This window comes from Phacochoerus africanus, chromosome 15 (assembly GCF_016906955.1).
Source record: "Phacochoerus africanus isolate WHEZ1 chromosome 15, ROS_Pafr_v1, whole genome shotgun sequence".
Lineage (NCBI taxonomy): Eukaryota > Metazoa > Chordata > Mammalia > Artiodactyla > Suidae > Phacochoerus > Phacochoerus africanus.
This window is the reverse complement of record NC_062558.1, coordinates 62,220,163-62,237,265: the sequence shown is the minus strand read 5'-3', so window position 1 is coordinate 62,237,265 and position 17,103 is coordinate 62,220,163. Positions and strand designations below refer to the sequence as shown.

Genomic DNA, 17,103 nt, shown 5'->3' with positions numbered 1-17,103 from the left:
TGTTTTCTCCTTGTGAAACAAACATAAAGGAACCTAGCAAGGATCTCTGAGGCTTTTCATAGCTGATAGTAAGAGACTTACCAGCTGCTGTTCCACAGGTGGGGGTACATCCTGATTGGCATAAACAATGGCAGGGTTGTAAAGACTGAATACCACAGGGTAAAACACCTTCTTACCTATAAGTTAAAATACACGTTTACATCACAAAAAGAAGTCATAAAATATGGTGTGCACCATTATTACAATATCTACTAAGACTTCATTCAAGTCTTTCTTTGTAACATAGGATAATTTTATTAATATTGTATTTTATCAATGTTTAGGTTACTGAAACCTCATGTTGATGAAAATGATGATGATTTTATAACACATCAGTAGGTCAGGCTATGAAACTATAACCTTGGAAACGAACGGACAAAAAAGACTAAAGGGTGCCTTTATACCCCCCTTTCTTTAAACAACATTTTTTTCTTTTTAGGGCTGCACCTGCAGTATATGAAGTTCCCAGACTAGGGGTCAAATCAGAGCTGCAGCTGCTGGCCCAAGCCACAGCCACAGAAGCACCAGATCCGAGCCGAATCTGTGACCTATGCCACAGCTTATGGCAATGCCGGATCCTTAACCCACTGATCAGGGCTAGGGATGGAACCTGCATCCTCCTGGTTACTAGCTGGGTTCTTAACCTGCTGAGCCACAATGAGAACTCCTTTTAACTTATTTTTTTAAACTTTTTTTTTTTTTCTTTTTAGGGCCACACCTGCAGCATATGAAAGTTCTTGGTTTAGGGGTCCAATCGGAGCTGCAGCTGCTGGCCTTTATTCCCTTTTGACATGTTTATTCCCTTTGATCTTGGGAAGAGACACAGGTCTATTCTCTCAGGTGTTCATTACGTGAGTCATTTATTAATCATTATTCCATCAAATTAGCAGTAACAGATGTAGATTAACCTCTGACAATCACTAAGAAACTTAGTAACTTCTCTTAAATCCACCCTTCAATATGAATCATAGAAACAGTGAATCTAAAGGATATTGTACAATGGATACAGAGAGGAAACTAAAATACAGAACTGCAGACAGATTTGAATAAGATTGGAAAGCTTGGGAAGACTGATTTAAAAATACCCAATGTGATAGCCCTTCCAAAAGGCCTTGTCATTAGTATTCAAACTGTTAGCAGTTTAAGGCTAACTAACTAGCCTATCTCCCCTCACCAGAGAACTTCTTGCTGCAACTAGCCTCAGTCAGACATGACAGACAACACGAAGGGCTCAGAAACTGTCAAAGACCCTGGAGGTAATGTGGCAACCTTTTTATTATATGGTGGCTTACAGATGTTCATATTATCTTCATTGATACCCACTTAGGCAAGGGGAGCTAAACTTCCTAGAGGCATATTGATTTCTTTACATTAAAGAAATAATGTAAAATACATGAAAATATTTCTATAAAATATTTCTTTTACATTAAGCAAATACATTTCCTTCAACTTTCACATTCTGGACTTCATGCTGCCTAGTTTAAAAAAAAATAAATCTAACTCTCATTTACCCACTAGGCTCACATGGAGTTCCTGACAACTATCCCTAACCAAACCGATTAATAAGAAGGTAGTAATTGGCATGATATGAGCAGTTCTACATAGAAAACATTTACTGTGAGTTTTTTTTAATGCAGAAAACTTTCTTTTCCCATTTAAAAGAATATTTGATATATAAAAATGTCATTTGCTCTTAAATTTTCTTGGAATATGTACAACATAAAGCAAATTAATCATTCCAATACGCATGCATAGTCTGGAGAACAAGCACCATCTGTATCTCCACCTCTGCGTGAGCGCCTGCCTGTGTGTATGCTGGCGCCATCTGCCTGAGGGAGAGTGCTTCTGACTCACATCACACTGCTCTTTTTCTGATAAGTGTTGCCTCCTCCTTGTCAATTTCAAGACTTTCAATTTCTTTGCACTTGTTTATTTGGATTCAAATGTAGACAGCAGAAATGGCCGAAGAAGAAGGAGTATGAACTTCAGAGGAGAAAAATTACTTTTTTTACTTAATATTCCAGATAAATTATGCCTAATATAACTTAAAAAACATAATTAACTTGATTCAAATTATGGGACATGCTGACACTGTTCTAAATTCTACACTCAACTCACCCACCAATGTTTTACGCACCTGGCTCAGCATTTAACCGGCAGCTGTTAAGGAACTCGGCTGAGAAATATATATCAACATCACAGAAAAACATCAAGACCTCGCCCTTGTCCCAAGCTCGGGCACCCACATTTAGTCCTCGTCCACGATTAAATTCTTCATTCAATGAGACCAAGGTGTAATTGTGAAAATTAGACTCACTATGAGGAAAGCACATACAACAAATGATAAGTCCCACTTAGAGTTGACTCTCTCCCTTCAACATAGCTTACAAAATATATTCTACCCTTCAGGTATTTATTATCTTGGTTCTACATTCATACAGGGAAAGGCAATCATTGGCTTCCCGTGCCTGATCATCATCAGGGACAGATGGACACTAAATGCCCACATTTGAGGCAACATGCTCGTAGTATGAAGTTAGTATGAGTTGAGGGGCCACTGCCCTTCAGGATCTTAAAAGTTTACTGAGGAGATAAGAAACATACACATGGAAAAATAGCTGTAACATTTGGTAATAAGTAATGCAATCCACAGGGATGACACATACTAAGAATGCTCTTGAGTTCCTCAGATCTTTGCTCAAATGTCCCCTTATCAGAGGGAGCCTCTTGTGCTCTATGTGAAGTAGCCCTGACCTCCCCTCTCTTGGTCTCTATTCCCTGCCCAGCATTGTTGTTCTCAGTACCACCAGACATCTTTGTTCAATTGTCTCCCACTAGAATGTAAGCTCCATGAGAGCAGAGATTTTGTTTTGTTCACTGCTATGGATGAGGTGCCCCTTATAGAGTAGGAGTTCAATAAATATTTGCTGGATAAATGAATGAACAGCAGTTCTGGGAAAAAAAGACTGCTTTTGTCTGGAGTAGTTAGAGAAGATGTTAGAAGCAGAATTTAAGTTATGCCTTGCTTAAAATCCTGAATTCAGTGGTGAGTGTAAAGATCATTCCAATTAATTATTCTCAAAGGCAAGGAGGTAAGAAAGTAGAAAGCATTTTAAAGAAGAGGGATCAGACAAATCAGATTGGAAAAGAGGGATCCTAAAATGGGAACAATGAGAGAAGACCGAAAAGGGTCAGACTGAGGACTACCTTCCATGAGAAGTTAAAGAACTTAGTCAGTGTTCTGAAGTCAAAGCTTTTTCCACCAGGGCAGTGGTTCTCACTCACAGCATCAGATTCCCCTGGGAACATGTAAGAAATGCAAATTCTAAGCCCTCCCCCGCCCAACCCTTAAATCAAATACTAGGGGAGGAGCTGAGCATCTGTGTCTCTCTTGGGACAAGTCAACTGAGGTGACTCTCATGTTAAAGTTGGAGAACTGCCACACTTAGGGAGAGCTGGATTAAAAAAGGAACACTTCAAAGAGATTACTCTTACAGTAGTATAGAATGGGAAATGGAAAGATGGAAGCAAAGGCTCAATAGTGCATGGAGTGGACTCCAAGTGCTCTGAGTGCCCACGCTCCCTTTTACAGGTTATAAATCTCTCCCTTCTTTGGGGAAACTGTCGATGGCCTCACACTCCCAGCCCCAAGTGGAAGAGCTAATTACAGAATACTCAAACCCTAGTAATTTCAGAGGGGCAGGGACCAGACTCAAGCTGGGGTAATCACAATCCCCCCAACCCCACCTGGCCACAGTGACTGGCTCAAGAGTGGGCAAAGGTCCTTCCCTGGGATTTCCTCAACTGGATCTGGGAGAAAGCTCTTTCCTCTCTGATGGCAAAGCTGAGAAGACGTGAGCCCAGAGCCGCAACAGTCATATACCTCACATGTGGAAGAAGCCAATCTGCAACAGGAGAATGAAGTCAACATGCAGGGAAAAACAGACAAGAAGACAACAAGAGAATTCTGACAGTATTCGAGTCTCTGGTCCCAACCCCTAAGATACCAAAGCTGTTTTGGTTTTCTACATTAAATTTGGTTATAATAATCCCTTTAATTTTGAGAGTTATCCAAGATTCTTCAATAATGCTCCCATTTTTCTCAACCAAGTTCAAGATAAGTTTGCATCATTTGCCACAGAGGAGTCTTGGTTAATGCAGGGACAACTTCAGTAATACTAATGTGAGTCATTGGCACCTAGTAGGTGATCTGAAGATGTTAAAGAGGGAAGAGACAAAAGGAAGAAATGGAGAGGGGGAGAACCTTGATTAAAGTGGTGGCAACAGAAAGGAAAGGACGGAGTAGAGGCCCCGTGCAGTACACAGGAATTGACCAATTAGAGGGGAAGAATGAATGAAACACACTTGCTCTCAGACATCAAGCCCAGGGGATCATGAGATGGTCTTAGTCACGACTGAAAGGGGGCCATCAGGAGGAGGAGCTAGTGAAGGGGGAGGCCCAGACAATGTTTGTTTCTCACACTCCAATACTATGACAGTCCCTTTGGGGCAGGGACTGCAATTTCCTCCTTTGCACCCAGTCCTATCCCAACCACCCCGGGCAGACTCCCAAGCAGTGTACCTGGAACATAGTCGGTAGGACTCAGTGAATGTTAGTTGAACGATTCGAGAATGGTCGGCCAAATCTGGACTCTTAGGGAATGGCCACAACTAGCAGAAAGGTAAAGAAGCAAGTAAAGGATACAGAGTTGATGGGGTCAGAAAAGACAACCTAATATCTTACATTTTAGCATATCTACATTTATAAAATATTTACACTTACAAACATCAGAGGAGAGTTTTAAGATGGAAGTAGCTATCAAATGTCAAAAAGCAGTCAAAGAGGATGACAGAGTAAAGGCTGAATTTGGCAGTTAGGTTATAACTTTGTTTCATAACTTAGAGATGAAAAGGATGAGAAGCTATAGAATTAATAATAGAGTATTAAGGAATTACTAATTCATTCATTCAAACCTCTGAGCACCTACTATGTGCCAGGTACTATAGGAGTTGCTTGGTTAGAGGATTACTGTTCTATGAGGTTTAGCCGTGGAAGGACAGAAACCCAACAGTAGCTATGGGGTACTGTAGAGTCAGGTGGGGGTCTCTTAAGGATAGGGGATACCTAAGCATCATTTACAGGGTGACAAGGATCTTAGGAAAATGGAAGGAAAGAAAATAAAGGTGGCAAGTAAGAGACAAGCTCAGGAGATGATATCAAAGTGAAGGGATTAGACTGAGAAAAAGGGCAAGAGTTCAACAGAAGGAAATAAAGAATAAATGGAGGCAAATATACAGAAGGTGAGTGGGCTGCAGAGGGAGAGCACCCTAGTCATGCCATGCTGTCTGCCAAGAGGTTAGGAGAAGACGAGTCTTTTAGAGATGCATGAGTGCACTTAGGGGTGAAATGAGGAACTCACTACCACCACCACTCACATGCTCAACCAACTTTTAAATGGCAGATGTTCAAAATTATTAACTCATGAAGTATCTGAAATTCTCATTCTTCTAGTGTTACATATCAAGGACTTTAATGTGGACATGGCTCACCAACCTTGTGACAGATTCCAGGATAGACTTGACTTTAGATAGTCCTTCTTTACCAAAATACACCACTGTGAGATGGATTCTCTTGTCCTGATGAATACACACATCCCTAAAAGAATTGAAAAAATAAAGCTCATTCGGAAAAATACATAAGGCACTACTCATTCTGAAAGCAATCACATGAAGCTTTAACAAGAAAATAAGCATTACTCATTTAGAATGAAATCACATGAAGGTTTAAATAAATATAAAACTGGCAATATTGCTGAATTATTAAAGGCATCACAGCAAACACATAATAATATATGTCTAAATGAATGCAATGCTTAGACGGCCATGTAAGCAACCCAAAAGGGTGCCATATTTCAGAACATTTTTGGAACTTTTGCTTTGATATTGCCCTCAGAAACAAATTATAAGCTATTCAAGGAAATAAGTTTAATCAGTTCAAAACCACATAAGTAAATAATTCAAATTTGAGGTCAAGAGTTATTTTGTCTTCAGACTGGCTATTTCCAGAAATTATACCTATCATCAAGGAATAAATATTCGCCATGATTGAGATTATAAACTGTAAAGAGTAACATAGCATATGAAAGGAACTTCATGAAAGGCAATTAAAAATGCTTAGGAAATCAGATCTCAAGAGAGCAATTTCAAAAAGGCAAAACTCACTTGGCAGCTTCCAGATATTATATGACAGATTTACGCTTTTATACCCAATAACTTCAGTGAGAACAAAGATTGGGGTTACAAAGCATTAACACTAACATATTAGAATATTAAAAACATGACATCTGTTAAATTAAAATGAAAAAGCTCGACTTTCCCCACTTACCCTAACATGTAGTTGTTAATTCCTTAACACTTTAGAATTTTAAACTATCCAAATGTAATAACCAAAAAAAGAAAAAATTCTTTTAAAAACTGTTATAGTCTCTGCTTCCCAAGAAGGAATAATGTTCTCCCATTTTTACATGCTTTTTAAATTTGTATTTCTAAAATTTCCTTCAATTTTAAAATTCAATTGGTTCTCAGGGGAATTTTCTGAGGCGATAGCAATGTTCTATACCTTGATTGGAGAGGCAGTTACATGAGTGTATACACTTGTCAAAAGTCATGAAATCTCTATCCTTAGAACATGTGGATTTACTGCATGTCAGTTATGCCTCAAAAAAGTTATTTTTCAAAATTCAACCTGTTCTAAAACAAATTCAAACACAATGATAAAGGTGATCAAATTTTGTTTCTAATAGTGTCACCCTCGACTTACTTCATAGCTCAAACTGTCAGTCACAATATACTATACATGCTTTAAGAAAAAAGGGACTATAAAGTTTTCCAAAGCCTATAAAATTATTCTTCTTTGTAGAAGCACTTAGCCAAATTGCTAAGCCCTCAGAGTTACCTGAAGTTCTGCATAAACTGTGCAAATGCTTCAGTCCTTTCAGCGAGAGGCACAATGATGTTAATAATTGATCTAGTAATGTCAATCATCTCACTCTTCACTTTCATGAGAGGTCCAAAAGGGCGGAAGAGGGTCACATGTCTATATTCCATAAGGTCTGCTTTCTTAAAAAAGAGTTCATACTGTGTGCCCTTATCTCTCTCCGTGCGATAATAACCTAAAAGAAAGAATTAGGATAAAGATGTCTTCATGCCAAAGTTTACGAATTCAATGTGACTACTGATTTTACTCAAAGATCAAAAGTGTGAAAACAGATTTTCAGGGTTTTTATCTATTTGTGAGAATTTTATCCCCCTGGTACAGTCACTAACAACTATTTCTTTAAAAGGAGAGGTTAGGAGTTCCCTGGTGACTCAGAGGGTTAAGGATCTGGTGTTGTTACTGCTATGGCTCAGGTATGATCCCTGGCCTAGGAACTTCCACATCCCTTGGGCATGGCCTCCAAAAATAAATAAAAGGAGAGGTTAGAAAATGTTCACCACTCTGTTATATTATTTACTCTATAAAATACGCTCCAAATGACAATGTTTCTTTTCAACATATGACCTTTTTAATAGTGGAGCCTATCAACACAGAAATCAAATGATGAAAATAAAGAAATTACTTCTAGCAATATTAAATTCTACACCTGAGAGTCAAAAGTTTTTTTTTTTTTTTTTTTTTTTGCTTTTTTAGGGCCGCACCTGCAGCATATGGAAGTTCCCAGGCTAGGGGTCTAACTGGAGCTGGAGCTGCTGGCCTATGCCAGAGCCACAGCAACAAAGGATCCAAGCTGCATCTGTGACCTACACCACAGCTCACCAGATCCTTAACCCACTGAGCAAGCCAGGGATCGAACTTGCAACCTCATGGTTACTAGTCAGATTCATTTGCTCTGCACCACAACGGGAACTCCAGGACTCAAAACTTTTATTGCTCAGTTCACCTTAACAAAAATGAACTGAGAATTTCCAATCATGACTCAGAGGGTTAAGGACCCGATGTTGTCTCTGTGAGGATGTGGGTTTGATCCCTGGTCTTGCTCAGTGGGTAAAGGATCGGCGTTGGTGTGTTGCCGTGGTTGTAGCATAGGCTACAGTTGCAGCTCCAATACGACCCCTGGCCTGAGAACTTCCATATGGCACAGGTATGGCTGTTAAAAGAAAAAAAAAAAAAAGAGAGAGAGAGAAAAGAAAAAAAAGAACTGAGTGCATTTGTGTTGGGCACTGATGTTATAAAGAGGTTTACATGGTCCCAATTCTGAGGAAGGGTCAGTCTAGTGAGGGAGACAGAAAAATAAAGAAATAATATAGTAATATACACATGCAAACACACAAACTCAGAATAAGATCAAAGAAAAATTAGTATAAATTCATACACAGTGATTGAGTTGCCTCTGGGGAAAAATATGTAAAGTCTACTGGGCAATCTGATTTTTAAGTGTGACACTTAGGGGAGAGATTAGACCAACAGATGTGTCTGGAAATAAAATGCTGAACAAGATAGACTGGTTCCACTCCTCCAGAAGCTTATAGTCTAACAAGAACTACAAGTCAGAGATGGGCAATGCCATATACTATGACAAATGCTATGAGAGGGGACACAGGGTAGAGGTAACAAGAGCACCCATGAAGCACTGCTATCTCAGACCTGCACGTTGCAGATGACTTCACAGAAGAAGTGACGTCTAAGCTGATGTATGGAAGGGGAACAAGAGCTACTAAGTCACTGTCAGTAATTATTTTTGGTGAGGGAAGTGGCACAAATGAGAAAAAATGAGGAACAAAATATGTTCTATACAGAGAAAAATCCTGAAGTGATAGAATCCGGGGGAGGTTTTTTTTTTTTTGTTATCTTAGTTATCTTATTTCCCCTGCAGCTTTCAATTCTGCCATAAATTACAAACTGAATTTATGAAAAGACAAAAAGCTGAGCTTGCAGAAAAATTACAGGCTTTTTGAAACAAATAACACACCAAAGGCTGCAGGAAGTGACAAGAGGCAAAAGAGGGTGGCGAAAGGGAGAAGACAGCAGAAATGCCACAGAAAAGCACAAGGCCCTCCCTGATGGCCTTTAAAGGCCCCAAGGTATTATGCTACAGCAAGTGATATCCACAATGATTTGGGGTCCAAAAAACTACATGTGGTATACTGTTTATAGACTCAAGCAAAGAGAACTTTAAGAAACATTTGTGTCCAAAATGGTTTTAAGTCTACAATTAAATATCGAGCGGGGGGTATTAAGATCGAGAAGGGTTGAGATCTATAGTTATTCCTGTTTATATCAATCAACAAATACATTAAATTTATACAAGTGATCTTCAACTTTTGAGTCATGTCCCATCTTGACATACAAAAATCCTATGCCCTTTCTGCAGTCTGTATTAGGAAAATAGGTTTATTTCTTTACTTTTCCAAATGCCAAATATGCTTTTCAAAACTATGTATGCCTCCTGATATATGTTTCTCCTCGCCCTAAAATACAGAATAATTACTAATCCGTTAAACTAGACTCTTTTTCTTTTCTTTAGCAAATAGTTTTCAAATCTGGAGCCTTAGTGCATACATTTCAAAAAATATAAAAAAGGAATTAAGATTGAATGCAATTACAAGTTAAGAGATGAATGTAAATATATACACATGCAAATAAACACACAAACCCCAAGAGTCCTTCAACTTGGGGAGTATTCTGCTATATAAGCTTAGACTTATTCTACTTCCCTGGTCCTTATTTTCTATTTTATTATAATCACATTGTAAGGTTTTCTAAAAAGTCACTTCAAATTCTTGCTAGAATTTAGTGAATAAGTCAGCCATACAATGAGACACCAACATTGAATGCTTTCACCGACACGTGGCATCTGAAAAAAGGACAGACTGAACTTCTTTGCACAACAGATGCTGACTCACAGACACTGAAAAGCTTATGGTCTCTGGAGGAGACAGTTTGGGGGTTGGGGGGGATGTCCTTGGGCTGTGGGATGGAAATCCTGTGAAATCAGATTATTATGATATTATACAACTACAGATGTGATAAATTCATTTGAGTAATAAAAAAAAAAATAGCACAGGGAGCTATATCCAATCTCCTGGCAAAGATCACGATGGAAGATAATATAAGAAAAGGAATGTAAAAAAAAAAATTAAATGTTTTAATTTTTTGGATAATGACTGACTTATATTACCAGCATACAATAATATAATTCTGTCATACAAACATTACTATGGACTAACATTTTTCACATTACCTTCTATGAAGTCATTTTCATTAAATATCAGTTTCTCTCCAAGGGGACCATCTTCATCTTCCTGTTCATCATCTTCATCAGGATTATTAATGACCTCTAGGCCGGCTTCAATAACTTCTACCAATTCGTCTCGTTTATCTTTTCTAACTGGCTTTTCCTCTGGATGGCGGGTAAGACCCATTTCCAACTGGAATACTTTCATTAAGGTAAAACTTTCAAAGGGAATGACCCCATACTCGCTAGGTAGTTTGGCTCCTATGCTAACTTCAGCTTTGTCAATTTGTGAATGAAGAAACTCTAAAAGGTCACTAGGTGCTTGTTCTTTGTTGCCTTGATAGCCTATACCATTAGCCCCTACATTCTTTCTCTCTTGCAATGATCTCATCTTCTCACTCATTTCTTGTAATTCTTGTTTTAATTGGGCAATTTGGCGTTTCAGACTAGTTGCTCTGGTTTGATAATGTTCTTCTTGCTCCTGCAGGAGGGCTTGATAATACTCTTTACCATAATTTTCCCCAACGATACCGGGGAGAGATGCATTTCCATCCGTCTGGGGGGCACATTCTAGAAGGTACAAAAATAATACCAAACTGCAGAGTAAAGCGAGACCCAATAGTAGCCAGTGGCTCCGGGTCTGAAGAATCAATCCTCTTCTAGGCATTCTTATTAATGTGGACTTGTCTAATGAGATAAGCTCTCTGCTTGTTCATACCTTTAGTAAAAGGTTATTAAAAAGTACAAACAAAATCAGGATTTCCATAAAAGGTGCCAAAATGAATTTGGTTGTAGCTTTAAAAATTTCTTTCTTCAGCAGTGAAGACTATTTGCAGAAATGAGAAGTAATGCATATTTTCTGTATTGTTACCATGATACCCAGAATAAAGAAATCTGATCTACACAATCAGATAAAATTCCATGACACGGGTGGTGGTTTTTCTGAAAGAAACAGATCAGAATCAATCAGTATTTTGTTTCCTTGAGTATATCAAATTGTTGATAGCTTCAGTAAACTTGGCTATGTGACTACCATAGAACATCATGAGAGGCACCAATATAAAGAGAATATTTAGTAAATGTTGGAAGAAAGTATTAAGAAAAATACCTTATTAAACACTAAAATATCACATGTAATATTTTCAACCAGAACATCTACACATCCATAACCTGAAAGAATCAAAGAAACACTAAAACTATGTTGCATTATAGATTTTATTGGTCCCTAACAATTTGAAAATTACATCACATGTAACTCTTTATTAACATAACACTTCGATTAACTTGCCATTTTCCACCTATAGCATATCATCATTTGGGTGTTGAGTTTATATAAATTGTTTGTTATATTGATAATGGCTTTTTTTAATGCCTTTTTTTTCTTTTTTTTTTTTTGCTTTTTAGGGCTGCACCCACAACATATGCAAGATCTCAGGCTAGGAGCTGAATCAGAGCTGCAGCTGCTGGCCTATGACACAGCCACAGCAAGGCAGGATCTGAGCCATGTCTGCAAACTATACTACAGCTTAGGGAATGCCAGATCCTTGACCCACTGAGGGAGGCCAGGGATTGAACCAATATCCTCATGGATGCTAGTCAGGTTCGTTTTCACTGCTCCACAACTGGAACTCCAATAATGGCTTTTTAGAAAGAAAGATTTTCTCCCAGTTTATTCAGTTCAAACATTCTACTTCATTAATTTCTATAGCTCAACTCAATCTAAGAGCCTTAAAAATAAGTGGGGGGAAAAGCAATTTCAAAAGGTCACATACATCTGGAAAACTCATTAAGAAACATTTTTATATCTGAAGTCCTCCAGGAGATTATTTGAGCATTAGATCATATCTTTCCACTGTATTACACAGCAACAGATTTCCCACAAGTCTGGAAAGGTTTGGAGTCTACATAAAGCAAAACATGAACATATTTATCTTCAGGGAAAAAAAATTTAAGAACCATTTATAAATTTACAAAATTACATGCTATAGGTCATATCACAACCAGTTGTGTGAACTCTTCCATGTTTCTTTCTAAACTAAGGATCCTTAATTCTAGAAATAGAGAAGGTTAAATCCAGGAGACAAGAGGCAGAGAAGGCCTCCACTGCAGAAAGAAATTCTATTCTAATGAAGTGTTTGTCAAGAATATGATACTATGGTAGGATTTTAACAGTTGATTTCTACCAGTGCAGCAGAACCTGTGGAGGGTCATGAGGGAACATCAGTCCTAGTCAATTTCTTAGTGATTAGGGCAGCCTGGATGCCTTCTGTGAAAAATGCTGCAATACGTGTTTTTTGTAGGACAATCTGTACAAAATGTAGGACAGATTCAAACTTCTTATGGCAAGTTGGCAAGTGGACCACAAACAATAGACTTAACTATCTTAAGCCATTGTTACTTTAGTTAACCAAAAGATTACCAAGTATGTGTAAAAATTTAATTCACCATAAGTAAGTTTTACAATGATGGCATCTATTTTACTGATCATAAATCTTTATTTTAAGTGATAGAGAAAAAAAAATAGGAAACAATTTTGTATTAAGAAAAGTAAGTAGAAAAATAAGAAGGCAAAGCTGGTATTAGTTCCAGGACTTTAACATGCCTCAAAACTCTAATTCTTAGCATAAGAAACCACTTAAATTTCATTGTTTAGAAGTTAAAACTCAGCAGTATCTCTTTTTAACTGTTTATAAGTTATTACCAGTCTGTTTATCAGAGAGAAGACTAAAACTAAAAATGTGGAGATATAATCTTAATTAATAAAATTATATTTTTTATACTATATTCAAATTTGATAATAGAACGAACAGTATCTAAGTATTTCAACCTTTTATTAATATGGTAACTCATTTCTTCTTTATCTAAACAATGTATTTTAAACTGTGATATATCATGCATTAGAGGATCACTACCAGAGGTTTAGTTTTCAATAAAACAGAGCAGGAAATATTGGTGTATACTGGTGTTTTGTGTTGCAAATATTATGTATATATCTACACATACACACATACATATGCATATGCATGAGATATCCACATAAAATGTATTTATAAGTCAGTTGTGATGAAAAAATCTTGAAAAATACTGACATAAAAATACTGACATACTTTCAAAATAGTGTTTGCTATTCTCTTCATTGTGTGTAGGAAAAATAGCTCAGAAATGAAAAGATTTTTAAAAGGTTACATAACTATTAAGTAGTAGAATCAAAGCCAAGGATTTCTTTCTCCTTCCTTTAAGCAAATATAGGTTTGAGGTGTTACATGCTTATCTTACAGTTGAATATTACCCACTGCAATGAAGGAAAAGCTGCTGTAAGTACTTGAAAATACAAACGTTAGCTGCATAGCTCTGCAGTTGTTAAAAACAAAAGATTCCAATTAAAGTCTTATTTGCCTAATTCCTGAAGGAGACTCTTTAGACACATCCTAAAGGACTATGACAGCTCTAACTATGTTAATAGTAGCAGAGGAGTTCCCGTGGCTCATCAGTTAATGAACTGACTAGCATTCATGAGGATGTGGGCTTGATCCTTGGCCTTGCTCAGTGGGCTAAGGATCCATCAGGGCCATGAGCTGTGGTATAGGTCGCAGACACAGCTCGGGTCCTGCGTTGCTGTGGCTGTGGTGTAGGCCAGCAGCTACAGCTCCAACTGGACCCCTAGCCTGGGAACTTCCATATGCCGTGCGTGTGGCCCTGAAAAGACAAAAAGACCAAAAAAACAATCAAACAAAAAATAGTATTAGAGAAAACATCCATTTTCTGGTGTTAAATTCTTAACTGCCATCATTCTTTGTAGTATGTCTGTGTGATTAACAAGATTTGATCATAACCCAGAGTGAGTAGTTCCGTTTGTGACTCAGTGGGTTAAGAATCCAACTAGTATCCATGAGGATGCGGTTCGATCCCTGGCCTTGCTCAGTGGGTTAAGGATCCAGCATAGTCGCGAGCAATGGTATAGGTCATAGATGCAGCTTGGATCTGGCATTGCTGTGGCTGTGGCCTAGGCTGGCAGCTGTAGCACCAATTCGACCCCTAGCCTGGGAACTTCCATATGCCACAGATGCGGCCCTAAAAATAGATAAATAAACAACCCAGAGTAAATAAGCAAACTTCCAAGCACCAACAGCAGACAGTTAAGTGTTCCAAGGAGAGAACAGAATACTGCGGAGATGGAAAATTGTTTTGTCAAAGGTATGCAAAACAAAATCAAAGATGTCAGAGCTGAAAGAAACCTTAGCAGCCACCAAATTTTACTCTTTAAAACAGACTAAAGATGCTTTCTTATAGCCAAGGTGCAATAATATGGACCAGATTCACTCTCATACTTGAAACAAAAACAATCAATTTAAAAATATATATATATGATTTTCATAATACTGAACATTAGTTAATAAAGTACATTGATTCCTGAGGAAACAAGAAACAAATGACTGCACAGCTTACTGCCTTAGTTTCCAGGCCACAGCACAGCGAGACCCCTCCTAAGCAGAGTCCAGCCGACCCCCTGAGATCATGAGGTGTAGCTACCAGTCTGAGGAGAACCAGGTAGCCAGGTTCGAAGGATTCAGCACCAGAGAATAATGCTGCACGGGGAAATAACTCCAGAGATCTGAAAAGGACACCCTCTGGATGTGCAGCAGAGCACTGATCAGTATAGGAATATGAAGAAACTAACTGAGGTTAAGGAAAGAAGCACACAAAAAATTAGAAGACACAGAACTCAGCATTCAAACAGGGCCAAGAATGGTGAATGTTCTCACCAGACTACAAAACCTCAAAATTCATGGGCATTGGATAGAATACTCAAAAAAGGTCTCACCTCAGTAGTGGGAAATAATTAGCTCTAGACTAAACATGGGTCTGATCCTGCCAACAAATCTTAATAGCAAGGCCTGAAAAGATCAGATTGTTTCCATGTAACTGCACGACAAGCCTCACAAATATTTATAGGAATACAAAAATATCCAGCACCCAGTAAAATTCAAAATGCTTGACAGCCAAACAAAAATAATCAGGCACAGAAAAAGAAAAATACAACCCACAGTGGAAAAAAAAAAAAATCAGTGACTGAAACTGACCTAGAAATGACACAGATGCTGAAATTCACAGAAAAGGACATTAAAACAGTTCTTATAACTGCATTTAAAGAGATGTTCATGCTAAAAAAAAAAAAAAAAAAAACTAAGAAGGGACTTGTATGACATAAAAGATCTAAATTGAACTATAGGAGATGAAAACTTCAATGTCTGGGTTGAAATACATACTTAATGGGATTAACAGCAGATTAGATATTTTAGAACAAAATACTAATAAATTGAAGACAGAAATTATTCAAAAGGTAGAAGGAAAAAAGATTGAAAAACATAAATAGGGCAACCTGATAAGTTGTGCTACAACTTCAAGCAGCCTAATATATAAGTAACTAGAGTCTTATATGTATCTAATTAGAGTCTCCAAAGGAGGCTAGGGGAAATATTTAAAGAAATAAGGCTGAAAATTTTCCAAATCTGATGAAAACAATCAACATAGAGATCCAAGCTCAATAGATACCAAATACAACAGCCACAAAGAAAACTAAAACAAGGCTCATGATAAATTGCTCAAATATGATGATAAACAGAAAACCTCAAAAGCGGCCAAAGGAGGAGCTCCCATCATGGCTCAGTGGTAAAGACCCCAGCTAGTATTCATGAGGATGCAGATTTGATCCCTAGCCTCGTTCAATGAGTTAAGGATTCAGCTTTGCTGGTGTGAGCTGTGGTGTAGATCACAGTCATGGCTCAGATCCTGCGTTGCTGCAGCCATGGCATAGGCTAGCAGCTGCATCTCCTATTTGATCCCTACCCTTAGAACTTTCATATGCCACAGGTGTGGTTCTGAAAAGCACGCACACATGCACACACACACATGCACACGCACAAAAGTGGCCCAGGGAAAATTACACATCATACACAAGAAAAAAAAAAAAGAGTGAAGCAATGTCTTTATAGAACTAAAAGGAAAAACAGTCTACCTAGAATTCTACACAGAAAAAGTATCTTTCAAGAATAAAGGCAAAATACTTCTTTTAGGCATTAAAAAGCTAAAAGAATTCATCACCATCAGACCTGCACTTATAATCCTTTAAACAGAAGGAAAATGTTAGATGGAAATACAGATCTACACAAAACAATGAAGAAACCAAAAATGTTAACTACATGAATAATTATAAGATTTCTGTTATTATTTTATAACTGAATGAAGTGGATAAAGTCCTAGAAAGACAAAAACTAAGGAGAAACAGTAAACATGAATAGACTAATAACAAGATGGAATTAATAATCAAAAAAAATACCCACAAAGAGAAGCCCAGAACCAGATGGTTTTACCAGTGAATTCAACCAAGCATTAATAACAATTCTTCACAAACTCTTCGAAAAAATAGAGTGAATACTTACCAATTCATTCAATAAGGCCAGTATTACTGATTCTAAAACTAGATAAAGATATTAAAACTACAAATATTCCTTATGAATTTGGACACAAAAATCTTTAATAAAATATTTTCACACTAACTTGATCAACACCTAACACCATGACTAAATTTATCCCAAAAATACAAGGTGAGTCTTCCATCTGAAAATCAATTACCATAATATATCACATAAATAGAATAAAGGACAAAACCCATGACTGTTATCAACAGACATAGAAAAAGCATTTGACATAATCCAGGACCACTTCCTGATAACATCACTCAACAAAATAGGATTAGAAGGAAATTTCCTCAACCTGATAAAGGGCATATACAAAAATCCCACAGCTAACTTCATATTTAATGGTGAAA

General features: G+C 37.5%; 1 protein-coding gene across 12 annotated transcripts in view; it reads right to left on the bottom strand.

Moving 5' to 3' along the window:
* Window positions 1–17,103, bottom strand: part of CSGALNACT2 (chondroitin sulfate N-acetylgalactosaminyltransferase 2) — a 40,236-nt gene that overhangs the window by 12,703 nt on the left and 10,430 nt on the right. For 2 of the 12 annotated variants that reach the window (XM_047760853.1, XM_047760851.1), the window contains 5 exons: window positions 10,281–11,216; window positions 6,995–7,211; window positions 5,594–5,695; window positions 2,177–2,355; window positions 82–176 (listed from right to left, as the gene is read on the bottom strand). In XM_047760853.1, coding sequence (XP_047616809.1) covers window positions 82–176; window positions 2,177–2,355; window positions 5,594–5,695; window positions 6,995–7,211; window positions 10,281–10,941 — 1,254 coding nt within the window. In that variant the 5' untranslated portion in view covers window positions 10,942–11,216. Of the gene's footprint in view, window positions 1–81; window positions 177–2,176; window positions 2,356–3,786; window positions 3,945–4,615; window positions 4,711–5,593; window positions 5,696–6,994; window positions 7,212–10,280; window positions 11,217–17,103 lie in introns of those variants that run through there. The other 10 variants (XM_047760854.1, XM_047760858.1, XM_047760855.1 and 7 more) reach the window with 10 other exon arrangements.